This window comes from Stigmatopora nigra, chromosome 12 (assembly GCF_051989575.1).
Source record: "Stigmatopora nigra isolate UIUO_SnigA chromosome 12, RoL_Snig_1.1, whole genome shotgun sequence".
In the NCBI taxonomy this organism is placed as follows: domain Eukaryota; kingdom Metazoa; phylum Chordata; class Actinopteri; order Syngnathiformes; family Syngnathidae; genus Stigmatopora; species Stigmatopora nigra.
The window spans coordinates 13919190-13947115 of record NC_135519.1 but is presented as its reverse complement, the minus strand read 5'-3'; the positions used below and the strand labels follow the sequence as shown (position 1 = coordinate 13947115).

Below are 27926 nucleotides of genomic sequence, written 5' to 3'. Positions count from 1 at the left end.
AATGTTATTTATTTTCTCTCATAAATGTGCAATAATCTGTCCCATAATGTCATTATAATTTGTTGTATGTGGAATATTGATGTTTTGAAATGTGAATACTGACACTTATATTAGTCTGAAACCTCCAATGCCCCAAAAAACAAATATTCTTTCCAATTTTAGCATTTAGCATTAGCAAACCTTGATCAATCAGTATCTGCCAAATTTTGTCTTGATTTTCAAAACCCACCCAAACAAGCCCCCAAAAAGGAAGACCGACATTGAGTCCAATTTTTATTCATGAAAGTAGACACGTCTAGGGCGCTAAAACTTTATTTTTTTGTCTAGCTAACAAAATAAGGCACAGTTTGGAATGCCATTTGATGGACACCAAGCAACAACAACAACAACAACAACAACAAAGTCCTTCATATTCTCCCCAAAAAAAACTCCCGAACCAGTTTTCTTCCAAAACGTGGTGACGCACGCGTACATTCCGTAAAAAGTACAAATGTAATACTGCCATTAAAAAGAAAATTAAATAATAAAAAGGACTTGTTTCAGACCTGCCAAACGGTCAACAAGGACTTTTTTGTGGTGAGCCAACACAGATTTGACATCCCATAATCCATCCGCCACGGCCAAGTTGGCTCTCACAGTTTTTATCGGGACATTTTGCACGGATAACATTTTTTTTCCGGAAAATAACTCCACAAACACTTTGTATATCAGCGCATCATTAGTAACACAATGCCAGTTATTAAACGAAGAGCATAACAACAACAAAAAAAAAAAAAACACTGACCTATTATGGAGTCAATTATGTACCAGCTTCTTTTCTAATAACTTTCATCAATATTTTCCCCGTAGTGTAACTTTGCATACAAAAAAAGTATAGCAAAAAAAAAACATAAATACTTTTGCAGATTATTGTAAAATATCCCAAAAAAATGACTTTTCAGTCAAAACCCTTCACACAATCACACAAAAAATGCTGTAATATTTCATAACACTGATGGCCATCCAATATATACATAAACAGTCATTTGTCCATAAAAAATATGTATCATAACTCAAGTTAGATTGCTATAAAAATGTTCTACGTCTTGCAAAATACACAGACTGTATATACGCTCTTTTTTTAATAGGCTATACGTATATACTGAAATGCTAATAGAAAAGTCAAGTATACATTTCAAAAGAGAAAAGAGTTTTCTATATCTTTTCAAAAGTTTTTTTTTTTACTTACGGCGTCACTTTTCATTTTTTGCATGAAAACGAACTTAAAATAGGAAGCAAACAAATGTTTTTTGTCTTCTAAAATCAGCATTTGTCGGTTAAATATATCGTTTTTTAAAGCGTGTTTTTATGCATGGTGGCCCAGATGGAACGCTAATTTTGATTAAAAAAAAGTGTAATGTTTTATGGGATGTGTTGCGGAGTGTACTATAAAAACAATTCCTGACATTTATGCTAAAGCAGTCAAAACTACATTGTTTGAATCCTCTGTAATTCATTCCAATCGAATACTGATGTAAAATAGTTCATAAAAATAAAAAATATAACCATCCTAAAACCAGCTGTCACATTCCATAAATCTTCACAATACTTGTAAGTATTAAGGCCACACTGAAAAAAATACTTTTTGTGAGCAAAGTCAAAATTAAGCCAAAATTAATTAATAACAGAACTCGAGAATACATTTTAGGACTTTCCAACCCTAGTTACATTTTAGTTTTGAGGTTATTGCAACAAAATAGGCAAATAATTAAAAAGAAATCTGGTCTAATTGTGAATGTTGTATTTTTCTTTAAATTTTAAGTTACTTTTGCTAGGATATATGTATTTCTTATTTTAGGACCAATTGCGCATAAAATATTTGTTAAAAAACGACAAGGTGATTAAAAAAATGCAAACTATGAGACAAAATCCATTAGCAAAGGTGCATATGGTATCATATTATTAATAAGAATTGTTGTTAGTCATAGTAGTAATATTGAAATATTGTTTTGAAGTCAGAAAAATGGCTACTTGCGAGATCATGAATACATAATATTGTTAATTCTTGTTTGTATATTTCAGGGTGGCCCTAATATTGCACCTGATGTCACTTGTCTATTGCTCCTCCTCTTTTTGTACTCGCCTTTTAAATGGCCGCTTTCCAAGCCCCGCCCCCTCTTAGCACTCAGCTGTTGCACATAACTTTCATTATTTTCCATTTAAAAAGTTTCACCGCCTCCAGCAAACTGGAATACATTTAAATATAGATACAGCCTCTACATGAAAAGCCCCATTTATAAAATAATATTTGTTTTTAAAGTCGCGGATGGTTCATCTGACATCATGTAACCATTAGAAGCCGCACTTTTTTGAAAGACACGTTGAAGCAGTTAGGCGAGCGACCATGCGGCGGAAGAAACATTAGAAAAAGTTTTTTTGTTCAAAGTCGAATTGCACACTGGGAAATAAATAGGTCGCCTTTAAGCTGGGGATGTTTGTCACAGTATCCCGCCGTTCATTCACAGTTAATGTTGACCCTAAATGCCATGATGCGGATGCTTTTTATATATACAAGACGGGGGATCGGTCGCTGTCAGTCGACGGGGAAATGGAGGACGGATTTTTTTTGTAAACACCAAGGTGACAAAGACCCAAGTGAGGTCATCTATGACATCATTGAGAAAAGGCTCAAAGCTGATTGGACACTAGCGGACTTATATCCACCGCTTCCCCAATGTCACTCACCTCCAAATTCGCGTTGGTCGACGGGCCACCATTTTGTTCCAACAAAGTCAAACCCCGGGCGCTAGACGGACGTTGGTTTGCCGCCTCCTATCTGGCGCCGTCAATGCGTTTTTGAAGGCAATTGGACATGTGTTGTGGTCGATGAGTTCATTCGGAAAATGGCCGTCGGGAGATGTTTATTGCACGCGGCGACAGTAGTAACCCAGGACTTTGCATTTTTCGCACAGGTGTTGCGGGTGTTCTTTGCTCTGGTCGGACACGTCCAGGCCGTCCGGCTTCTCCAAGGGACGCTGAGGACGCAACACACAAGTCAAAGTAAGTCATGCGTGTCACAGATTTTGTATTGGGTTTACTGTAGCTTAACATTCCCTTGCGCTGGCTAACGTGGCTCCAAATTTCCGCCAATACGGGATGAATAAAGTTATCCTATTCAATCCAATGATCAAATGGTGCTTTAGAATTTGCTACCGGTTGGCTACCACATTTCGGGGGCCTTAACCGTGACCCTTGTGAGGATAAGCAATGTTAACAGGTAAGTGAATTTGTTTCAATGACTGTGGAAACTTGTGTCTTTATTTTTTGACGAGATTTGTATCGTTTGACGTATTTTTTGGACAAAGTCCCATTTTTGGGACAAAGATACGGCAAAAAATGGGCTCAATAGGCAAGTTTTTCAGATACTATGACCTAAAATAGTAGGCTGAAAATATATAGTACTCCATATATATTGTGAGTTTTTGTCTTATTGCAGGGCTAGTCAAAGCATGGGAAAACCTGCGACTTATAGTGCGGGCAATACGGTCATTGGTTTAGGTTTGTAAAAATGGGGGGTGTTTCCAAATGAAAGCTCCCCGCTTGGGGCGCTGAAAAGAATCCACAGCAAGTCGACTAATTCAAAAGGCAATCCAGTGTTTTTATTTGAGGTTTTTGTTGTTGTTCTTGGAGTGTAGAGCGTAGCGCCAGTTTAGCTAAAAGACGTTAGGATGAACAACGAGCTGCCATTTATGAGATTTTGACAAGGTTCGTATCCTCTCGGATGACGTCTCAGACATTGTTGCGCTTCGTAAATCTTGTTTATCTTGGCCTCCGCTTTAGCTGAACAAATAGCCCGGCCATTTAGAAAAGCTCCGTTTTTTTTTCTTCTTTTTGCTCGGCGTTCCTGCGAGGAGACATCTGTCTTTTAAGATGTGAAGCAGAGACGCTTTTATGTAGAGGACGGCGGCTGGACTATTAGCTACAACGTAGAGGCGCTTGCCGCCGTCCGCAAAGTTATGCGCTTGATGTCAAATTCAAACTCCTGGTTTCGTTTTCGTGCTCACGAATGCCTTTGAGAGGACCAAAAAACGTCCTCAAATGAAGACAGTGGATTTAGGACATTTTCAATAAGGCTATGCAGAAGTACGAACAAAAAATAAAGAAAAAACACTAGGAAGAAATTCATCTTTTAGTATGTTAAAACACATTTCCTCGTCATCCTCGTCTTTTCCTGTGCGTCGGCCTGGTATTAGTGTTCATCTCACAACAGCGCCCCCATTCTTCGTGGTGGTTGGGTGGTGTAATTACAGTTAAAATTATTATTATTTTTTTAATCGACAGTTTTTAATATTATCATGGACACAAATTATTTCCAGCATAATTATCGTGATAGTTTTATCGCCCAGCTCTAGTTCAAAGTAAAAAAAGTCCAGTTTCCGATGAATAAACTTAAAATCCCAACGCGCCACTAATGGAGCTGACATTTAGTGTCCAATGACTTCCCCGGGGGACTACAAAATGTGGCCATGGTTCACAGTAACAGAGCGTAGTTGCTTGAAAAGCCATCGACGCATACCCCAACATCCATGTTTTCTGTTTTACCTGCTTGTGCGGGTAGACGTTGATATGGCACTTGATACATTCTTGTCCCATGTTGGCCCACGAGTTTCCGCTCATCCACTTCCTTTTACACTTGGGACACTTGTACTCGCCAAAGCATCTCTTCTTGCCCTGGTAAGGCGTCAAACCTTCTCCTTTGGGTCGAGCCTACAAACACATAAAAGCCACAAAAATGTAATCCGCTTTTAATATGTAGATTGAATTCAAACTTCTTTTGTGGGCCTCCCGGAATTTGGACCGCCCCGCTTTCCAGTCACGACAATAACATGGGATAAATGGGCGTGTCCCCCCTCGGTCGTCATCATGACGACCTCCACCGATCCGCACGCTTTTTTTTCGTTAATGAGGCACGCAATGGCGGCAGCTGCGGGATGAAATCATCGCCGGCGTTCTCGTGAGGGCGCTGATGGAGAACAGTCGCCCCAGAGAAAGCCAGCCGGGTGGAGCCCGCATTGGCAACGCCACTAAAGCCGGGTGGGACGCGAGGACGGGCTTTTGCGATCCGCTGGCATTTGCAAATAAATACATGTCGTCAAGTGGAGGAATTTATGCAGCAGATTAGAAATTGAACAGAACAAGATGCAAGGGTTAAAAAATTGAAAGTCAAACAAGGCGGGGAAAAAGGCCTTTTGTTTATAAGAGCTAGATTTCAACACAGAAAAATATGTTAAAGTTTCCCGAAAAGTTTGCTTTTGTACCGTTTTCAACATCTGGACAAATAAACAATGATTCTTAAAAAACAGGTAAAATGTCAGTCAAGTTAGACTGTTTTGTCAAAATATTTTTGGTAAAAACTCAAGTACCGGTTCAAAAAAAGTATGAAAATAATACTCAAGTAAGTAACAAGTAACTTTGGGTGATTTGACAATTTATGGCAAGACAGCACATTGCTTTGATTAGCGCCTTTGACGTTTGGGCCACGTTTCCCCCCAGCGGGAAGGAGCTATAGGGTCACCGAGGCGGGGGTGCCGGCGCATTCCCCGGCTTTCCTCGCATCGTCCGGCTCGCACGTCACACGCCACTTCGCAGCAGCTGTAATCAGCAGCATCTGGCGCCGTCTTACCAAACGTCAAACGTCGACACGGACGGACGCCACTAGTGACTTTGCGCCAAACGGCCCGGGGGCCAAATGTGGCCCTCTGCATCATTTTGTGTGGCCCGGGAAAGTCAATCCAGAGTGCCGACTTTCTGTTTTAGGATCAAATTAAAACTAAGAGTATAGATGTATATGACATTTCCTGATTTTCCCCCTTTTAAATCATTTATTGTAATTTTTTAATCTGTTTTTTCTGTGTTTTTAGTTCAAAAATCATTTAGTAAAATCTACAAATCTATAAAAAAAAGCTAAAATAAACATTGTTGCGTTCCAAAAACCCACGAGCAACTGGAATGAATGTTGTGTAAATTTCTAGCAGAGTCCAACCGTAAAATAGCTTGGGCCACATGCGCTAACAAGACCGTAAATTTTCAAATACAGCGTCTCGTAAAAAAAAAGAAGGTCTCGCAAAGTTATTCCTAGGAACTTATGTCTCCACTTCCCGGCTTAGCTCGTAAATTGTTAATGGAAAAGCATTTTTCTTTTCATTATCATTTAAGCGTCACAAGTTGATGTTTTCTTTCATTTAGTGGCGTGTCGCTACTTTTTTTTTGTTGCTTCAACTTGGTGGCGGCAAACTGAGTCACAATTTAATGGTGCTTTTGTGTGTGAGCTCATCATGTGGGAGCGTTTTATTTCTTTCTTTTTTAACCACAAGCGCTCAGATTGTTTTTTTTGTTTTATTGTTTACAGCAGAATGTAGCCTCCAGTTGCAAAATTCAAAAACTAAAGCCAACTTTTAGTGGTTTTAAAACACAGTAAATTGAAAGGTGGTCCAGCATCCACTGCAATCAAACTCAATTTGTCTGATTTACAGTGTAAAATAAATGATCAAATGTGGGAGGAGTTTCCACCACCATAACAAGTTAAGTTTAATCACTTGGTGACATCAGTTTTGGCGTCAAATTAGCGGAGACCGAGTCAAAATGGAGTCCACTCCCTTTTGTTTCAAGCAACCCTTCATTTACTAAAACACATGACCGTATTTTCACGACTATAAGGCGCACTTAAAAGTCTGAAATGTCCTCCAAAATAGACAGGGTGCCTTATAATCCAGTACACTTTATATATGGAATTTTTTTTTTTAAAGTGTCATTCGTTGACGATGCGCCTTATAATGCAGTGCGCCTTGTATTAGTGAAAATACGGTACTTATTATTTTATGACCAAATCTGCTCTCTTACAAGTGTAATCAGTTGGGTAGGCTTGTTTTAGCAGAAAACTGATTGCTCAAAATTCACTGGATTTGTTGATTTGACCAAAAACCAGGACCCACAGCAGTTCTTGTCTTTTTGGTATTATTTTTCAGTGACACTTGCCATAACTTGTGGCAAAGGCGTTATTTTGAAAAGCCATTATCCGTCTCACTGAGCACCCAAACACAATGTCTGAAAAACATCTGGGATCTTGCGTCCGTGTCTTGGCAGAGCGACAAAAAGAAACCGACCCATTGGTTTACGCTTGACGAATGTGTTCCCACTCGCCCGGGGCGATGGCGGACTACGCCAACTCCCCCGAATGTGACAGAATGTTTTAGTTGAGCTGAATTTCCAGGAAAATAAGCACGCCGCCTTGGTTCTCAAGCCGTGTTTACAAAATGCTCGTAATTTGCGCGTGGAAGTTGCGTCATTCAACTGCGCAAAAGCTGAGATATGCCTGCGCTGGAGGCCAGATTTTTTTAGGGTGTCCAAATGGGAAAACGGGTCTTGGGTGGGTCAAATCGTTACGTCACTCTGGCGTCTTTGGAAAGAGGAGATGATTTCCGTCCATGTTTGTTTTTCTGTCCAACATATGAAGGTCAACGTCACCGTTGTGTATGTGCGATTAGGACCAAAAAGTGGGCGGGCAAACTGCCATAACTGCGACTTAGCCACATCCCCCTATTTGCAAATACATGTATGTACCCCCCATAAATATAGGGCCGCCCCCCAGCAGTTTAGTTGACTGTTAAATGAGGCGTGTAGCGCACACACACACACACACACACACACACACACACACACACACACACACACACACACACACACTCGCTGATGCAATCAAAACAAGGCCACACACAAGCGTAAGTAAATATATTGCCACAGTCTCTCTCTCTCTCTCTCTCTCTTGCCTCTTGTTAGCCTTTATCTCACACACATTACACACATAAACACACACACAGGCAAATTCCACATCCACAGCTTTTTGAGTCCACTCTTGAGACGACCGCAATCCTCCCACTCAGCTGCCGACAAGAACACTATTCCACAGCTTTTATCGCAGCTTTGACGAGTTTATAACCGCAATAAATAGAGTAAAGAGGGAGGAGAAAACAAAATAAAACAAATATCGCTTGAAACAAAACCAAATCAATGGCGCTAGGCCTATGAAAGAGACCCGTAACACAATTTTTCAACGATATATTAGCATCGGGAGAATTTTTTCTATCATAATTACCACGTACTTTACAACGGTGTTGTGCTCAAGACCCAAAACCAAAGACCTAAAATCAGGAACCAATCTGACTTCCCATCTGCAATCTTTAGTCCGCAAGTGACCCAAGATTGGCCAACAAATCAAAGCAAGATCTAGAAGACATTCCATCTGACTGGTGAACCCACGTACAGTTGGGCAAAGGACATTTCCCCTTGAAATCAAACAGGTGACTGGACGTGGGTCGTCGACTAATGAGAAGAAAGCGTTTTTTTGGCTCTCGAACCCGAACTCAACCCACGGTCATCCGAGCCGACCGAAGGATGGACGTGGAGGAAATGTAAATGAGAAGCAGATGGCCTCCGTGGGGGTTGTCCATGTACAAAAAATCCCATGCAAGCTCCCACCACCGCTACGTTAGATGGATCAACTCTTTTAAAATCAACAAATTCCAATTGTGAATTTGAAGCATCTTGATGGGACGACTAGGACCATCCCGTCTGGACCAAAAACACCCATTTTAAAACGGCGTGTCATTGATTTCAAGTTACATGGTCCGGGGATCCAGTGGTGTTTACCTAAGAAGGCCGTCCATTTTTTGGAACCGTAATCTGGCATTCCAGAGCGAGACTAACGAGCGACGGGACGGACAGCAGACTGGGCCGGCCGCCACTCCCCGGCCCTCCCTCACCTTCCAAATGTGAACTCTTAATCCTTTTGTCTCCAGGAGCAGCATAGTTTTGTCTCCGTTGAACACGAGACAGGAGACAAACCCCCCCATCCGTCCCCCCATCCATCCCAGTCTAAACCCCGAGCAAACATTCCCACAGCCCAGATCATCACTCTCAAGGCTGGAATGTCTTCTTTCCCCTGGATATTACAGAAGACATGGCACCTATGGTTGTTTTAGGCTGGAAGTGTTGGCGGCGCTCCGCCAAACGGACGATAAACACATGGAGTAAGCTCTTGGGCTATCGTAAAATCCGTTTGACGTGAGGAAGCCTGGCCCCGTTACCCAACTCATTGTAGCTTTAGTAATCCACTCCTTTCAATATCTTGGTGGAGAACTACAAAAGTGCTGAAGTCATGGTACTTTCGAGCAACTACAGTCATTATTTGGGATGTCCGTGATAGGAAATCTGGCCCAAACGCATCTTTTTTAACGAAAATGAATTAGATTTTTAGTTTGTTTACATTTTTAGACAAGATATTGGACCTTTAAATGCATTCCCTTGGTATCAGGAGATCCTTAAAATCAGTTGACTCAGAGAATGTGATTAGGACGTTCTTCAGAATAGGAGTAAAAATGTCTAACCGGCGGACATGATGGATCGAAATGGAAATGTGTGACGTAACGGGCTGTTCCGGGAAGAGAAGAACAAATTCTCTGGAAGCATCAACCCTCCGGAATACTTTAATTTAAGGTCCACAAGAAGCGGAATCACACTCGCAATACTGCGGTTCCATCACAATGTGCTCTTCTTTCTGCAATAATCTTGGTGGTGGATCTGTGTACGGTTTGTGTGTGCCCATAAATCTATTAAGATAGTGTCAAGATAACATCAACATGGCCGTAAGGACTGTTTTCCCACTTGATTTTCTTTTCCCAGAAATTTTGGACAATTCTATGGTTCCAATTTTGCGGAAATCCATCTGTATTTAGTGGCAGTAAATGGTGTCCAAATTTAAAAAATGACTATTATTCCAGCCAAAAAATTGCATCAAGGAACAACCCACTTTTTTTCGGGAATTCTGGTTGTGACATCACAACCAGAATTGATGATTCATTACATTTCTGTATTTAGCTTAAAAATAATTTTATAAAATCTAAAAATATATATATAAAAAAATCTCAAATAAACATTGTTTTAGATCTATAAAAATTTGAATACTCAGGGCTTTTAATCCAGTTCTTTTAATCCATTTATCAAAACCAAAAAAAAAAATCTAAATATTATATCTAAAATGGTCGCCAACCAACCCGAGTCTGACACCCTTGTTGTAAGCTATCTGGATATTTAACCGTATTATTCCAGGTCATCGACCTATCGGTGGAAGCCGAGGGCCAATGAAATCTTCGCAGATGGCCGCTGTTTAAAAAAAAAGAAGTAAAAAAGTCATGACCCGGCGACCACCTCAGCTGCGTTTCATTGCACACAGACCAAGTTTTTTTTTTTCTTTTTTTAATTGGCGGCTTCCGCCGACAGACTTGACATCCCCCGAGTGAGCCGGGGCCAAAACCCTCGGCAAGGTGCATTATGGGAGGCTGTTTATCAATCCCGCCGTGTACGCCGGGCTCTAAATACAGCCAGTGTTTTTCCCGTGGCGTCTTTTTCAGCGGCGGCTGCAGCTGTCGCTTTCCGACCCCGGCGAAGAAAAGCCTTTCGGGCGGAAAGTGACACGAGGAACAGGTGTGCCGTTAAAGCCGTCAATCCGCACTCGCTGCGCCACAATGGATCCTTGTTGACGCAAATCGGGGGTGTCAGAGCCGCTTTTATGGGGGAAAAAAAACAGGTCGACTTGCAATCTTAGGGTGCTTCATTTTAATACCGGTAACGCAAGGGGTCTCAAACTCGGGTTGGTTTCTTGGGCCACTTTATTGATTTCATGTGGACTGGACCATTTTAGATAGAATATTTAAATTTTTTTATTTTTATAAATGGATTAAAAGAACTGGATTAAAAGCCCTGAATATTCCGTTTTATACAGATCTAAAATAATGTTTATTTTAGCTTTTTTTTAATATTTTTTGATTTTACAAAATGATTTTTGAACTAAAAACTGAAAAAATGATTTTAAAAATGACAATTATTGATTTAAAAGCGGGCAAATCAGGAAATACAATACACATCTGTACTCTTCATTCGAATTTGATCCTAAAACAGATTCTGATTGACTTTCCCGGGCCGCCCAAAATTATGCGGCGGGCCAGATTTGGCCCCCGGGCCGCCACTTTGACACCCGTGCCGTAACCAGTATCAATCTGAGTCTTCTTAGTTCGAATGACTTTTATAGGACAGTGGTGATATTCACTGGATGTCTATTTTGCCCCCACTGCTGTGTACGGTCAGAAATCCACAATAAAAAGCAACATTTTAACCACTTTGACTTTTAACGAGCCACATGTACGCGGTTTAGGAGTTAAATGACATCTTTACGACAGCCACGCGCAAGCTGATAAAACGCAATCGCAAAGACTTCCCTCCAACGCGTCCCTCTTTTTGTAATCCATATATTTTCGCATTATTACAAGAATGTTTTTATCTGCTTTAATCCTGGCCTGGCTGGCTGGCTAGTTGGCGTCACTCCTGGGCTTCTCCCCAGCGTTCCGAAGCTAGCTCGCTAGCATCTGGAAGCCATCAGTGTAAACAAAGGAGGAGTGGAGGAGCTCGGGCCAGCCTCGCTCCGTGTCCCCCCGGGACGTCAACACAAGAACACCAAAGCAGGCCTGAAACCGACAGTTGTAGCAAATGTGTGTGCTTTTGCGTGCGCTCTTGTGTGTGTGTGCTGGCTAAATCCGGGCGTTTTCATCGCTTGACCGCTATTTGTTTTGGCCAGAGTTGTTCCAGATAGATTTTCAGATAGCTACAGCAGATGAAGTTCAACTTTGCAAAGCGTGATGGACTCTTTTGTTTGGTCATAAAGTTCAGCGGTTTTTGATAAGCTCTCTAATTGCTCCAAGGTGGCTAAGCATGAAACTGGATCGGGTTTTCAACTGGACCGGTCCTTACGACAAATAACTAGGCTTTAACAATGCCATGATTGGCCGACGGTCCTTTTCGGGTAATTAGCGTTTTAGTCAACATCTCGTAATCAACTGCTTGGTGTTTTTTGTCAGGTAAAACCACCAAAATGTAACATTATTTTACAAGAAGTGTGCTTCTAAAACATATGTTTCAAGCCGATCTGTAAAATCCATCGATAGGCCTTCAAAACAAAGTACGCTCTGGTAAAATGTCAGTTTAGCTTTAGCCAAGTGATTTAAAACTATCTATTTTTTGGTCTGGTCTTGTGATCAAGCTCTACGTAGACCAAGTCCTGATTCAGCCTTGTCGGTCTTTGCGCTTCCTATTCTGGAAATCTTGCATTTATTTCTCCATGCGGCCATTTCATCAAAGTTAAAATCAGCTCGCTCACAATAGCGCACGCCAGTTGTCGCCCGGGCTAAATATGCTTGCGTTTAGCCGGGTTTATTCTTGCTCGCCCATGACGCCAATCACGGCCAAGCGAGATAGCGAGGGTGCTAGATAACCTCTTACGGGCAAATGGCAACGTTTTTGGGTTTGGTCCAGATCCAATGAGCCTCTAGATTTTTAAGCTTTTTACCCTAAAATGTTTGTAAAGTCCCGTAACATATCGTACTGGCATGTAGCGTGGTGGAGTACATTGGGTTTGTCCGCCGACACGCTGAGGGATGGGAAGACGGCGGGGGGAGTAAACCAAGACAGCTGGACTAAAGTTAAAACATCCCACAGCTATCTGTCATGTCGATACAGCGTACGAGTGCTTGGCTAGGGGTAACAAAAACAGACTTTTATTGATTTCCAGGGTCATCGCAGCTCAACGGGAGACCGTTTGTAGCCCAAAAAGCTTTTTTACAAATAATTAAAGTCGACTCCATTGTATAATCCTCAAGCTACAGGTAGGTAAGCATCTGCTAGCTCTGACGTTTCAATTGTTATGACCATGTTTCAATATTCGGCCATGTTGACTTAGATTTAGGTGGAAACCTTGCTCAGTCTTGGTTCATGACAATTAATTACACTTGTGGTTTGTGGTTGTTTTGATAAACTTAAGGTAGAGGTTGGAGGTAAATATCTTGTGTCTTGGGAGGAGGAATTGCTACTTAGTTAGCCTGGACAATAGTTAGCAAGTTCCAAATGAATTGAAATAAAAATGGACTTTCAAAATCAGCAATAGTGTTGGGTGGGCTCCGGCACCCCCACAGATAAGCGAAACGGAAAATGTAAAGTATAGTTAGCGTATAGGCATGGCGGGGGCCGAGACAGCTGCAGAGGCATAACCCCCCTGGCATACCCAGGCAAGTGGTAGATTTCCAAAACACGGCTTCCCTAATTGGCTACGGATCTCATGTTCTTCAACGGGTGATGGAATCCTCTCCCCGGGGGAGCACCCGGTGTGGGGATTTCAGCCTTTGTTCTCTGGCTAACGGCCCTAAGAGAAGCTGTCTCTACGATTCCCTCACCGAAAAGACCTCCGGTCTTATCGGTAGTTTGAAGATGTTCCTATTGAGAAAATAGGAAATAGGAAAGTCGTCTGAGCGAGGACAACAGTTGAATTCCTGCCCTGATTTAGGGGTCGCCCTGTCAAAACATGGCCGTGTTGGCTCGATGCCCACCAGCCCAAGTCCTCAACCCTGCCAGAAAACTTGACTGGAGAGAGGATTTTTTTTCCCCAAATTCAATTCCCAGCGTGACACTTTCATTCCCAAAAATGTAATGCAATCGTTCGAATAAATCTGATAGTCACAAGTGGATTCTCAACATTTCAGAATGTCTTGATTTCAGGCCAAAAGCGGTTTTACAGTCCTTAGGTCGTCTAAAATATCAGCCAGTAAAAAAGTCTTTAAAAATAAGCAACAAAGCTACTTTAATCAGGCCGCATTACGACTACAATCCTGTCTGTATTTGTCTTTATTGCAATTGGAACCATCCAATATTTTTGTATCTCTATTCCTGACTCCGCCATTGACTCTGTACCAAAAGTCATATCTTCATTCTTCAAACCGCCCTCTGCCTTCAAACAAAAACATGTTGTAGATGTAACATTAAAAAAGGCAAAGCCCGCATTTGAGAAGGTCTGAAAAAGAACACCGAGTCCTTCCTTCCTTTTTCTCTCCAATCTTGTGATGTCTTCCTCCTCCTCCTCCTGCTATTTGAAGGTTCCAACCTGTCTCCACCTTATTACATAAGTCTGTCTTCTCCGAGTGTGATGAATGTTCTTTTCCTTCTCTCGGCACATTTGCCGGCGTTGTTATTGTAATCTCCTTGAACCCAGTCCACGCAAATAAATACCAGTCGGCGCACTGGCGCTGATTTGGGCTTACCTTCGAATACACACACTTACACTTTCACACGGACGCCATTGCGGCTTCTCGTTCTGACCGCAAGTGTTTCTAAACTACGGTTAACCGTTCCTCGAGGAGTCCGGCGTTGGGAGATAGGCTGCCAGAAAAGTACTTGGAGACACTTAGGGCGAAGAGAAACAAAAAAGCCACCCGATCCAAACCACAACGGGGGCTCCCTATCATTTCTACGTCGGTATTCTGAAAGGATAAAAACAAAACAATCTCTATAGGATGCTATTGTGGTATGTTGCTGTAATTACTGTGTATATTCCTTTCTCAGATATGTAGTAAGGGGCGGCTCGGTGGATAAGTGGTTAGCGTTTTGGCCTGACGGTGGGAGACCTGGGTTCAAATCCAGGTCAGTCCATTTTGTGTGGAGTTGGCATGTTCTGGGTGGGTTTTTGCCGGGTACTCCGGTTTCCTCCCACATTCCAAAAACATGCATGCTAAGCTAATTGTATGCTAACTGGGCTAATTGTTTGCTAACTAAGCTCAGTCCTCAGAAGAGTTTGACCTAAAAATGACACCACGAATGTTAGCCTTGACGCGGGAAAAAAAGATCCCGGTTGAGGCGACAATGGGTGGCGGCGACCTCTCCCGCAGACGCACAATGAGCGCCTCAATTAGCGGCGTCCGTTCCCGGCAAGCGCGTCTGGGCCCAATGGCGGCCATTGAGAGCTTCTCCCCAAGGTAGCCATTCAGGGCCCGGCACAAAGGCGGCAGTGTGGCTCCGTGATCCCTTGACACCGCATCCAGAATGGTGTGCCAGCGCTCGCCGCTTGACAGCGCCTCTGTATGTGCGCCCTTCATCGCAAAAAAATGTCTGCGGTTTTGCGTCTGAAAGAATCATTCAGCTCATCGGATGACCATCACTTCTGCTCTGATAAGGAACTTTACAAAAATAGACTATTCACAATAGTCAAGATCCAAAACTATTGCAAATGGAGCCAGAAAAAGGATAGTTTGCCTCTGCATCGTTGAAACCGGTCACATGTTAAGGACTACTTTTGCCTCTGGATGTTTTTTTCTTTGCATCTGACCTTTTCAGATCATTGAGTAAGAACTGAGCCTTAAGGGGTGATGGAGCCATCTGTTGCTTCCTATTTTAACCAGACCCTTTTTAATGTGAATATGAGCTTAGCGTTTTGGCCAAAAAACAGACGGATGAATTGAACGCGGCTTTCAAAATGAATGCACCGATCAAACAACAGAACGAGATACTAAATAAGAGCATGACAAGATTAGTCCGTCAAGGAAGATGGGATGTTTGCCTCCATTTCTGCAGTTTGAGCCAAAACCACAATTCATTTCTCGATTAATGGAAGCGAATGAGGCGGAAGGTCCTCTGTTAATACGATGACGTCTTTCAAGAAGATTTCCATTTGCAAGAGAGAAAAAAAAATGGTGTCACCAAAGCTCAAGTCCTCGTGCTAAACAACATTTTTTGGACATTAGCCCCTCAAATTCTAAAGTATTTTCTTTTGCTTAGATGGCAAAAAACTGTCTTTGAAGCCGCTTTCCTCGCAGGATATCACATTGTAGCGAGTATCTAACCCGCGAGCGTCAGGCCACCCGGTTCCTGCCGGCCCCAGTCTGGCCCAGGACCCCGCTGACCGGGTTTGACTGCCCAGCGATTGACTGGACCTGTCGCCGGGCAGTTTAGAATCCACCGCGGCAGTTTCCCGTCATGGAGGACATAGAATATTGCCTTTTGACTTCCTGGTTAGCAAAGTGAGCGTGGCTATCCGCACCTCTGACCCCATGTGGCGCCTGGCGGAGGGGACGTCACGGTTATCAAAACAGGAAATGGCGCAATTGTTGTCTCAGCAAAAAAAGTCAGCGGAAGAATAGCATTTCTGTACAGAACACAAAGCAGCTGGCAGGAAACCACACTTTTCTTCCAAATCATTCTTGGACCTTTGATATGCTATCATGGCAAGTGTCTTCGCTGTCCTCGCAAAACTAGTCCAAGGCCTTCAAACTATCCCCTCCCTTTAGTGGCAGCCCATCCAGAAAAGATCCAAACTGGCCGCCGAGGGTGTCGGAGAGAGAGAGAAAGAAATCCTGGATGGAAAATGCCTTATAGGAATTCTCCCGAGAGTGTCGTTGAAAGAATGTTTATGGACGTTGCTCGCCCAAGCGAAGGAGTGCGCGGATAAAAGACAGAAAACAGCTGGTGGTGGAGAATGTCAATCATTTGCCTCTCAACGGGTGGGAGGAGTTGATTAAAAATGTGCATTACGCCAGCCCATCGAGAAGATGGAGACTGCTATTGTCCACGTAATCAATTCATCATCAAAAAAGGCCCTCTATCCAATCCAAACACTGCAATATGTTCTGTCACTATAAAAATGTGTGGTACGCCATGATGGCTTTAACACTTCACTAAAGTGTGATGTTTTTCTCCAGTGCGAACATCTCACTCGGCTTAACATGCCGACGCCGTTTTAAGCAGATAATGGCCGCCATTTGCCCCCCCAAAATTGCCACTTAAGGTGCGAAAAGCACATATGGTCGCTCTTCTGTGGAGTTGTCAACAATTAAACGTAAAAACGTTCTATTTCGCTATTTTGCAAAAATATGTGATGTTTTTTTGATAGCCGTATGGAAGGTGGGTGTGGCCAATGGACGTAGGGGCGGGCTTAGGAAGAGTGTTGGAAGTGGGAACACATGATGAGTGCAAGTGGAAGACATCTTGGAAGTGAGCCAAGGCCAGGGGAGGGTTTTTCATTCTCCTCATGACTGGGAGAGCGACCTCATTTTCCCAATAAAAGCCAGTTTACATAACACTTTAGTCCCCGTGACCAAAGGAAGCGATGAAAAAAATATCATGTCCTGCCATCACCTCACAGGGGGGGGGGGGATTTGTATTAGTTTTGTCTGAATTTCATAATTTGGCTTTGAATGATTTGACTGAACACACATAGCACGTTGGTTAGCACGCGGGCTAGCTGATCCTGCTTTTTGTATGATCAGAAGATAAATGGGTTACATATCTGCATCTGAGTGTTTTTGGACAATATTCTGTCTTTTAATTAGCCTGTAAAAACTGGTCACTGCTTTAAATAATGCATAAATACTTTGATAACTTTAGCCAATGAATTGTAATGCGAGTACCATTGGGAAAAACAAAGTATTTTGTATGCTCGTCAATCATCCGCAAAAGTTGCCATGAATTAAATGATCAGGACAAAAAGTTGGAGACGTACTGACCCGAATTCCATTGAGTCAAATCAAAAATGCAAGTATTGCACAACGAGTCGGTCGGCCATTTTTGGCCGAGTCGAGTTGACCCGTGGTTCGTGGCGTAAGCGATATAGCAACATTGGAAGTCACGGACTCGCGGGAGGGAACGTTCAAGAATGGGATCAAGTGTGGAGGTGTGTTTGGGTGTTTGGAAACTTTGCGGGATTTTGAATTACGCCTGGCGTTTTAACAACAGCTGGAACAAAAAGTAGGAGTCTCCAGTTTGACCCTGGAATGCCCACATCTTTGGTACACATCCAACTGAAGCTTTAAAACGGGCCTTATCCGGGTTAATTTTATAACATCTAGTATATCGCTTAACGTTTTTGGGGACCAGTTTTGGAGAAACACAAGTTTTAGAACAAATGAAAATGGAAGTGAACGACGTAGTCGGTCGAGGTCACCTCCCCACCGGGGCGCTAGATCCGAGATGATCTAATTCCCACACATTGGACTTTGGCCGGGTCCGCCAAATATTTCATGGACGCGCAGGTCTTTTTAGGGACCCCCCGAGACCCGCCATCGTATGTCATAAAGCCGCTCAAAGCATTTTAATCTCACATCTGCTCCTCGTTACTCTTCCACGCAAACCAAAGGCGGTGCCGGGATTCGGGATTTGAGATTTGGGATTTGCCAGTCCGTGCAGGTCACTCGGATTGACGGTGGGAAAGAAATAAGAATAATGACAAAAAAAATAACTTTTTCAGAAGGTCGTTAGACTCTGTTTCTAACCACTAGCCTCGATTTTTACAGGTGGCCCCCGCCCGCCAGTCAGGACCTGCAAACTTCATCATTGGCGTCCAAACTATGGGTCTAAGCCTAGTTTTTATTGGCAAAGTGGGAAAATATCATGGAAGGCCCGCACAAGAAGCTTCCATACAACCAACACTGACCTGAGATGGAGGTAGGTGCATACCGTATTTTCTCGCATATTAGCCGACTGTGTATAAGTCTATTTTTTAAAATTAATTTTGATAGATAGAGGAAAAACAGTTGATGAAATCAGAGAGTTGTTTGAATTTGGAACCATTATTCAATGACCATTCCAATGCTGCCATACACAGTTCAATCCTTGAACTAGTCTCAACTTGTTCATTATGGCACTTATGGCGGAGGATTCCTAGCGTTTGCGCAAAGATACATCCGCACACACTCGTACACACTCGTCGTACACATGACTTCCCAAGACAGAGGCCAGCCTGTTTTACAAGTAGGTCAAAGCGGAGATAGAGAGGGAGTGGGAGGGGCGGCATGAGGGAGTGAGCAAGAGGAAGCTTGGCGTTGCAAAAACCAATGAACTTGAAGGTAGCACTGGTCATGGTGGTGGGCGGGGCTTACCTGAGGGCAGTCTTTGATGTAATGACCCTTGTTGAAGCACAGGTGGCACAAATAATTTGGCGGCGGCCTCTTGTTGGCTTTTCTGGGCTCCGACGACAGGGAAAGGTCGGAGAAGTGGTCCGTCAGGGAGTTGAGTCCGTCTACGATGTTGTTCAGGGAGCCGTAGGGTGACACGTTCTTGTATACGTTGTTGTTTAAGGCCTGCACCATTTAAAAACAACAACAAATGGAGAGGTCAGAGGTCAGACCAAGTGACAAATTCAACTAATTTCAATTAGGGTGGTCCCGATTGGCTGATTTTGGGGAATCGGCCCATTCCGGAAATAAACTGGCTATTAATCCAATGTGTAAATCCAAAGAAGTCATGAAGATGAAGAAGATGCCACCCTAATTTCAAATACTGCCTTAGAGTACTACAAAAAACTACATTTTTCTCTTGTTTAATGAGCAATTTCCTTTGCAATTACTGCCGGACAAGTACAAAAATGAAAAACACGGATAGCCCTCCCTCCCCACCTCCCCAGATCTTTTGTCTGGTCCAATTCCCAACATCTGGCCCGAGTCCCAGCTGTGCTGGTCAACTGGAAAAGTACGCAGCAGAAGAACGGGACTTTACGGGGGGATGAGTCACCGTGAACTCAACTTTAGTTTCTCCGCTGGCATCCGCAATGTCGCCAGGTGCAAGATTAGCGGTAAACAAGCGTTTGTGTCGAGGGCACGACCCACGATCCGGCCGCAACGTCTCCGTTTGGAGGAACCGAGACGTTTGCATCCAATTTGTGGTCACCATGACATGACAAAAGCTAGCAAAGAACGTCTTTGTGCCACCAAGTCGGATAAACGTTTGTTTTCCCAGATGAACAATTGCAGCTTCGTCACTTTAGCGTCAGTGGGGAGGGGGTTTGGCCAATCGCACGCGCTCTGTTGTTTTTAAAGTGGACCTGTTGCGCCTGCTGGGTGACCCGAGTCAGCATCAAACTGCAGGAAGTCAAGAAGGAAACCACCAGTGCTTAGGGTTAACGAACCCTGGAAAGAAAAACACCAGCAGAGGACCGTGAGAATCACCAACGCTCTTTTAGATTGGGGACTGTCGGCGGACGCCGACACCATTGCCGTCCCGACTCGGGTGTCTCGAAAACAAGAAGATGACTCATCTCACGGTGAAATCGCCATGCCGGGTTTATTTAACTTGGCGTTGGCTTTGGGGGTAAAAATGAGCCAAATTCCCCGAAATTCCAGCCCGTAATATGCGCTCGCACGTTGGGAAACACCCGAATTTCCCTCGGGTCGAACGCCGTGTGACACAATCGTGCACACGCCCATCTTTCGGATGAATGTTTCAAGTTAAATGACGTACGTAGCGATTAGCACCAGGAAAGATGTCCACTCGGGTCTCCCCACGGCGAGCGAGCGAGTTGGCGGCGGGCGACGTTTGTAGGATCGGGTTTGCGCCCCGGCATGTTTGTAGCCTAAAATTACACGGCGCTTTCCAAAATAGACAATATGCAAACAGCAGTTGATTTTGTGTTTGCACAAGGCCAGTCTATTTGAAGAGCTTGGAAAAGGGTTAGCGCGCCTTAAAGCTAGTCTTCATTTAGCTTAAGGTTAAAGTTGAATGTTTCAAGGCACGGTTTGAAATTAACTGTTTGAAATTTGGACTTACTCCAGACTTTGGGGAACTGGACACGTGGGTGGCAAAATGGCCCGTAATTGGCACAATTATGCATACCCATTAACAAAATATTATGAATTGGAAGAATGGTTAACTCACTTGCACCCTATGGTCGTCATTTTTTGTGGGGGTGCCCCATTTTTGTCTAAAGCCATAAAGCTTCATTGACACTTGCCATACACAAACTATAGTGTGTATGCAAAAAAAATTCCAGTTTTAATGAAATGGGTTTCAAACGTGCAACCCGCAACAATACCCAAAGTCAGCAGAAAATAGCCAAATATCCGCAGAAAGCAGCCCAAAAATCCCCCCTAAACAAATTGGGATTGGTTTCATATTTACAGGAATTGACCTAAAAATGACAAGCAAGTCATGTTAGATTAACTGCCACTGACAACCATAGATGTCAAATTGACCTAAACTGGCTGTAAAAAAAAAGAGGCTCATGTTTCATTTGGCCCTTCCAGTCAAAAGAAATTGGACGTCTGGCGCCGTCAATGGAAGCCAGGAGGTTCCTTTTTGGGGGGCTTTAAGTAAACTGGTCTGGCCCACATCATCTATAGTTGCTATGAATGGACTCAAGTCAGTTAAAGAGCATTTCTATTGATTATTTTCTGCACGAAATGACAGAATTCCTCTTTTAATTGGCAATGTTTGCAAAATCTTTTACCACAACACCCGCACGAGGGTGCCTCAAATCCCAGCCCATATAAAAGCCACCGCAGTGCATGTAGTCGAACACCCCCCTTCCCCCCTCCCCCGCGCACTAACGCGTCCGTGCGGGGGTTCGAGATTGCCGCACGCGAATGTCCGTCACCTCATTGCGTTGCAGTTGGAAAAAGTTGTTGAGATAGTTGGAGTTGAGGGAAGAGCTCACGTCGGCCGAAACGGGACTCTTGCTGAAGTTCAGCTCCGGGTGGTGCTGGTGCTGGGGGTGCTGGTGCTGCTGGGACGAGTTGTTGCCTCCTTCAGGTCGGAAGGCGTCAAAGGCGCTGGTCTGGTGGTGGTGGGGGTCTTGCAAGGACAGATAGACCCAGTTGAGGAGTTGCGCAGGCTGGTACACGGACGCGCTCGTGTCGATGGCAGACAATAAGCTCATCTTCAGTCCCCTCGACGCCTTCAAGCCTTCAATGGAAGTCGCTCCTCCTCGGTGACTGGAAAAAGTCCAGTTTTTCTCGTCGATGCCTTGCGCCCCCCCTCCAGCTTCAAGGAGCCCTCGCGACCGGAGCCCTAGCCCCACTTTTTAAAGTCTTCAGTCTTTAAAAGTCATCGTGCTGAGGTGGACGCGGTGTTAAAAGTTTCCCCCCTGCTCCCCATGATCCGCTATCTGCCTTTATTGCAGCGGGGCTGAGAGGAGTGCTTTTGAATATTTAATGAGGGTGGGCGTGAATCGTCGAGGGTGCTGGCCAATCAGTGCTCGGTGCGCATGCATATTCACCAGGGCGTTTTTTTGGCCAACTTTACTTGCCAACCACTTTTCGACTTATTAATATTAGTATTTGAATCTCAATATCCAACTTTTTGTAGTCTTATTCATTTAAAAAGTATCTTATATGTGGCTGTGTTAAATTCAACATGTCAAAGAGTGATGGGACTCTGGGTGTTGTTTTATTCTATCTTTATGTTTAGAAACGGTCCATATTTTTATGGAAGACTAAAAAATTATTAATAAGGTGTCTCTTACGTGTAAATGACATCATTTTACAAATAGAGTTGGCACACAGGATTATACCAGACACGGTAATGCGTAAAATAGCTCCTTCTTGTGGCAATTATTAAAAACACCAGTCCACTCCAACCATTTTCAAACTAAAATAACACATACAAAAATAACATAACCTTAATTTCAATAAAACAACGCATGTTTCTATTCAGAAGTAAAGCATTTCTTTGGAGAGGGGGCGTTTCCCCGATGATGACTAGTATTGTTTACACATCTAATTATATTTGTTATTGTCGATGACGGTTTTTAGCCAATACAAATCACGTCGTGGAACATTGACAATCAAATGCGTCAAATTTTCCACGCATCTTTGCAGTGGAAAAAATGCGTTTTGTTTGCTTTCTTTGACGTTTTGACAGCAGCGACTGTGAGTCAACGACAAGTGGGCGGGGCTTCTCAAGATGGAATCCGCCTTGAGGGAGCCTCCCACCGGTCCCCAGCTTCAAACGTCGTCCAGTCACGGCCTCGTTACTCGACGACTACCAGGAAAAAGAGCTCCAACAGACCCAAGTAAGTTACCAAAAACCACCAGTGACACTTTCGCCTTCAAAATATTGACTTATAATTCTTTTGCGGGGTCTTGGCGATCATTTTAGGAGTCGTTTTTTAGCGTTGTGTTATAACATGACAAGACTCCCCCATGTTACCACTAGCCTTAACACTCCTTGTTTTATCTTTAGCTAACTTACTGTACGGCTCATTTTTTCACTACTAGCCTCGCTTGTTCGACCTAAGAGGTTATATTGTGTTACTGCCATGTCGTTGAGTTCATTTGAAAAGATTTATTTTAGCCAGAGGCACAATTAGACCGTTGAGTTAAGCTCTTGTTTATTTTTGAATAGCTCTAGCCTTTATCAGTTTGTTGACTCAGTATGATACAGTATGCAAAAATGGGGCTAGCAAAGGAAGACGTTACATGCTGTACTTCCTTAAGGGCGTTTTAGCACCGTTGATTTTGATTTTTTTGTTGCTTTGCAGCTGTCAATTATTGTTTTTTGTTACTTTTTCTAAAATAAATCAATGACATGCCTGAAAGTGTTAAATCCGGTGAAACCAGAAACAGAACAAGATTGCATTGACTCATTCACTGCCGATGACGGAATGGACACAAAATCTATTTTAAGTGACTAATATTGGTCATCTTAAAAAATAAATACTTAAATAAATAAATACATAGATGCCCCCAAAGACTTGGCATCCACAAACATAGAAACGTCAATTGAATACAATATTAATATTATGTTCACCCTAGTCTAAGTTACATTTTTTCCACTCAATTTAAACCTTGCCAGCTGTTTTCCAGTCCGGTTTATTTCCGAGTGACCACAGGATAATGAGCTGTGTGTCTTGAAAATGACCTCAAAGAAACAAATTCGATCAGTCCATGTCATTGAAAACCACTGCGAAAGGGTCCTGAGCCTTCTAGAAGTCAGTCTTAGGTGGCTTTAGAAGAGTCCAGACACGGGGGAGACTAGCAAATTGCATTTTTCCCAGGAGGGCCTGTACATACATTGAATGCCATGCAGTCAGCCCACAGCAAACCACTTGCATTTATTATTAGCCACTAGCGTTAGCAATGTACTCGACTTACATGGCTTGCTGGACCGCTTTGATTAAAATGGATGTCACTTAGTTTGACTTTATAGACACAAAGTTAAAGGACATTGAAACATTACGAACATTCAAATACTATATACTCTTGGCGCCAAGACCACAAATGATGCATTATAACATTAGAAAATAAATATGCTCTTCTTATTTTTTCTTTGTAGCCATGAGCTACCCAGGATACCCACAACAACCGGGTGCCTACCCACCCCAAGCAGGTGGCTACCCACCCCAGACCGGAGGATACCCACCCCAGGCCGGGGGCTACCCACCCCAGGCGGGAGGCTACCCACCTCAAGCAGGAGGCTACCCACCCCAGGCCGGAGGATACCCACCCCAAGCCGGAGGTTACCCCCCTCAAGCACCCCAGGCTGGGGGATACCCACCCCAAGCCGGAGGTTACCCTCCTCAGGCCGGGGGCTACCCACCCCAAGCCGGAGGTTACCCCCCTCAGGCTGGAGGCTACGCACCAGCACCTCCGCAAGGTAAGTCAAGGATGGGGAATGTTACACACCATCAGATTTGGGCCATCTCTAATATATGGTCCTGCCCCGCCCCTTTGTTAAAAACACACAAACCTCTGTTCCCATACAATTGTCCTTTATTCTACTTCAGCACCACATTACTTGCATTCCAAGTTCAACGTTTTTTCACCGACTTGTTGACTAAAATCCCCAAAAGAGGAGTCATCCCTCCAAAATTCTTAATGGTTAACTCTTCAGAAAGCACCGAGTGTCAACTGACTTCTTGTTTGTCACATGTTGCAGGAACCTGGGGAGGCGGGCCTACCGGTGGATATCCCGCCATTGGCATGAACCAGATGGCCAACCCCGGCTACAATGCTGGCATGGTAGGTCAACAATGACAACAAATCCCTGGATTGGATCCAACCAACTCCAATATGGACATATTTTGTTTGCAAGATTAGTGATGTCCATGTTCCGAACCGTGCCATTGGGACAAGCCTACTTTGAAACGTGGTTGGCCCTTTTTAAAGCACGGCGAGTCGGTTCTAACTTTTCCGCCATAATGGAACGCCCATCTTTCCAATTGACAGGCCACACCCACCTGCCAAAGCGTGGGGTGTTTTCCTCCAAACTCCTACCATTCCGCCCTCGCGGCGTACCCCCCCGTTTACCCAGCAGGCGGCTACTTTGCCCCTTTCCCTAACCAAGCGCTGTATGGCCTGTACCCACAGCCAGGAGGAAGCGCCCCCCCAGGTCCAGGGATGGTCTACCCGGGCCAGCAGCCGCTTCCCGGCTACCCCCGCGCCCCGTCTCCCAACCCCGCCGGCTTCGGGGCCGCTCCGGCACCGATGCCGGCGTACCCGAATCCGTCCTATGGAGGCGGAGCCATGCCATTGGCGCCACCCGTCAAAGTAAGAAAAAAAAAAAAAGAAGATGCCGGAATTGTCATTTGGACAAATCATTGATGTTGTAATTGTGTTTTTACAGAAAGGGTTCAGAGGGACCATCAAAGACTTCCCCGGAGCCGACCCCCTCAAAGACGTGGAGGTCCTGAGGAAGGCCATGAAGGGCTTTGGTCAGTTCCATCTTCTGGCTTTGGTGCTCTTACCTGCTTGTAAACATATTCAAATATCGGGTTTGGCCAGATGCAAACCGTCTGGTGATGAATTTGCGCTAAAATGTTGATTTCTCTAGCGTTACCTTTTGTATGATTAATTTTTTTATACCCCTTTCCTCATGATGGAAATCAACTTAAGGCTGAACTGACATTGTGTGTTTTCAGGAACGGATGAACAGGCCATCATTGACTTGCTGGGGAGTCGCTCAAACAAGCAACGTGTTCCTATGCTACGTTCTTACAAAACCTCCTATGGGAAGGTAAAAGTTTCAAGAAAATGGGCCCATTTCAGAATACTCGTTTCCATGTCTAAACTTGGTGAGCTCAAGTCATCCGGCCATTGATTCCAAGTTTCCATTTCCAGGATCTGATCAAAGACCTCAACTCGGAACTGTCGGGCGACTTCAAGAAGCTGGTCATGGCCATGTTGAAGAGCCCGTCCGAGTTTGACGCCTCAGAGATCCACAGCGCCATCAAGGTAAAGCCACGCCCACTACGCCGGCGACAAAATCCCGGGCCAATGGCTTCCATTAGAGATTATTGACGCCATATTTTTGGGCGCATCGCTTCTTCCCTGCAGGGCGCCGGAACCGACGAAGCCTGTATCATCGAAATCCTGTCATCGCGTTCCAACGGCGAAATCAAGGAGATAGCCCGCCTTTACAAAACGGGTGAGAGAGACGCCGCCAGCCAGCGGGTTCAAGTTCCTTGATAAGATGGTGACGCGAGTCCTTCTATTTTAGAATTCAAGAAGTCTATGGAGGACGCCATCAGCAGCGACACCTCCGGACATTTCCGCAGACTCCTGATTTCTCTTGCGCAGGTACAAAGCTAAAACTCGCCGCCATACCGACATTATTTTTATCGGATTTCGTCCACGTCGTAGGGCAATCGTGACGAAAGACCCAATGTGGATCTTTCGCTGGTCCAGCAAGACGCTCAGGTAAGCAAACCCTTTCAGCCAAAATCCCTTTTTAGTCTATAACCGAATAAATCCGTGGCCAGGCCCTCTATGCCGCCGGGGAAATGAAACTGGGGACGGACGAGTCCAAGTTCAATGCCATCCTTTGTGCCAGGAGCAAAAACCACCTGAGGGCAGGTAGGTACTCCAAATCAATCCATCAAAGTGGGATGGAAACATGAATGTGTTTTGGTGTCTGGCATAGTTTTTATGGAGTACCAGAAGATGTCTGGAAGGGATATCGAGAAGAGCATCGGCAGAGAGATGTCGGGAGATTTGGAAAGTGGAATGCTGGCTGTGGGTAAGGAACACTTTTGCTTGCATTTTCCCTATGAATGCCTCCCTACAGTAATAATAAACCTGACCTGTAATGTACATAATCTTTGTTGAAGTTCTGGCGGTACTCGGAATAATCCACTGTAAAATATTGATGCCCTGTATCATCTTTTCTTTTTTTTTGCTACCATTAGAGCCACGGTACTCCTTAAAATGATTGTTTTGGATGTTGTGTTATGATTCAATCCACTTTTCACAAATAGGCTTTCATTGTGTGCACTGCGGTGGCATGTCTGCATGACACTCAATTTTCATATTATTTATTTCAAGGTTGAATTTGTGTGTGTGTTTGTATTCATCATTTGTTTTATTGCTATCCAATAAGCAAGCGGCTCAGATTACAACTGTGTTTTCTCTATTCTAGTGAAGTGTATTAAAAATACACCGGCCTACTTTGCTGAGCGGCTTTACAAATCCATGAAGGTCAGTCACACTTGTTCTTCATGCACGCTTGGCGCCATTTTTACCGATGCATTTTACATATTTCTATGCAAGTAGAAAAAGTTGAAGCTTTATAAACTCCATTGGGACGATACATGAAAATGTGACACAATCAATGACAATTTTGCCATTCATCCATTAGCATACGGAATCATTAGCATTAGCCCGTGTTCAAACGCATATATTTTTGGTCATGTGATGACTCCTTTTCCTTTTTATGGTGCCGACTCTAGGGTATGGGAACCAAAGACACCACCCTCATCCGAATCATGGTGTCCCGTTCTGAGGTGGACATGCTGGACATCCGCCAGGAATATTTGAAAAACTACAAGAAGTCGCTGTACAAGGACATCTCTGTGAGTAGACTCGCCAAGCTAATGGAGAAAATGTCTGGCAGGCAGGCCAAAACCTTCATTTTTTTGTTCTTTTTCCCCTTTATAGGGCGATACATCAGGGGACTACAAGAAGCTCCTTCTCAAACTCTGTGGCGGCAATGACTAAAAGCAATGGCAACCCTTTTTTTGCCGTCCTATGGTCAAAGCCATATTGCTAAATTTGCAAAGCGCAAAATGCACGCACGCCAATCTATTTGCAGCCTTGCAAGCGCACACGAAAGCCTTCTATTTTTTTACTTGCTCAATATTACATTTTACTTTTACAGAGCAAGTTGCTTTACATGATATAGACATATTTTTTAAAAAAGCCTTATTTTTAAAACTACTCAAATGTACATTTCTGTATGAGCAGAATTGCTCATCTGCTGAAAGTGGAATTGCTTTTCAAATATGCTGAATTTAAATATACATGTGCCATGCAATGTCA

At 43.8% G+C, this 27926-nt stretch overlaps 2 protein-coding genes across 2 annotated transcripts; one reads left to right on the top strand and one right to left on the bottom strand.

Annotated features, from left to right (window-relative positions):
- Positions 1-296: 296 nt before the first annotated feature.
- zcchc24 (zinc finger, CCHC domain containing 24) lies at positions 297-21792 on the bottom strand. The gene is made up of 4 exons (XM_077729150.1): positions 21269-21792; positions 18780-18980; positions 4582-4746; positions 297-3014 (listed from the first exon to the last, which is right to left on the bottom strand). The coding sequence occupies exons 1-4, from the start codon at positions 21548-21550 to the stop codon at positions 2901-2903; spliced, it is 762 nt and encodes a 253-aa protein (XP_077585276.1). The 5' UTR covers positions 21551-21792; the 3' UTR covers positions 297-2900.
- On the top strand, positions 18211-27926 carry LOC144205078 (annexin A4-like). The gene is made up of 16 exons (XM_077729149.1): positions 18211-18345; positions 22534-22684; positions 23947-24267; positions 24550-24632; positions 24981-25160; positions 25237-25324; positions 25532-25626; positions 25731-25844; positions 25947-26037; positions 26110-26189; positions 26253-26309; positions 26372-26465; positions 26533-26628; positions 27028-27086; positions 27338-27460; positions 27546-27926. The coding sequence occupies exons 2-16, from the start codon at positions 22576-22578 to the stop codon at positions 27603-27605; spliced, it is 1650 nt and encodes a 549-aa protein (XP_077585275.1). The 5' UTR covers positions 18211-18345; positions 22534-22575; the 3' UTR covers positions 27606-27926.

Excerpts from the sequence above, each read along its gene's own strand:
- zcchc24 (XM_077729150.1), bottom strand. The coding sequence starts at position 21,550 with ATGAGCTTATTGTCTGCCATCGACACGAGCGCGTCCGTGTACCAGCCT. Across the intron at positions 18,981-21,268 it reads TCCAACTGCAACGCAATGAG|GCCTTAAACAACAACGTATA; the intron begins GTGACGGACATT and ends TAAATGGTGCAG. Across the intron at positions 4,747-18,779 it reads ACATCAAAGACTGCCCTCAG|GCTCGACCCAAAGGAGAAGG; the intron begins GTAAGCCCCGCC and ends ATGTGTTTGTAG.
- LOC144205078 (XM_077729149.1), top strand. The coding sequence starts at position 22,576 with ATGGAATCCGCCTTGAGGGAGCCTCCCACCGGTCCCCAGCTTCAAACG. Across the intron at positions 24,268-24,549 it reads CGCACCAGCACCTCCGCAAG|GAACCTGGGGAGGCGGGCCT; the intron begins GTAAGTCAAGGA and ends CACATGTTGCAG. Across the intron at positions 26,038-26,109 it reads AGCCCGCCTTTACAAAACGG|AATTCAAGAAGTCTATGGAG; the intron begins GTGAGAGAGACG and ends CTTCTATTTTAG.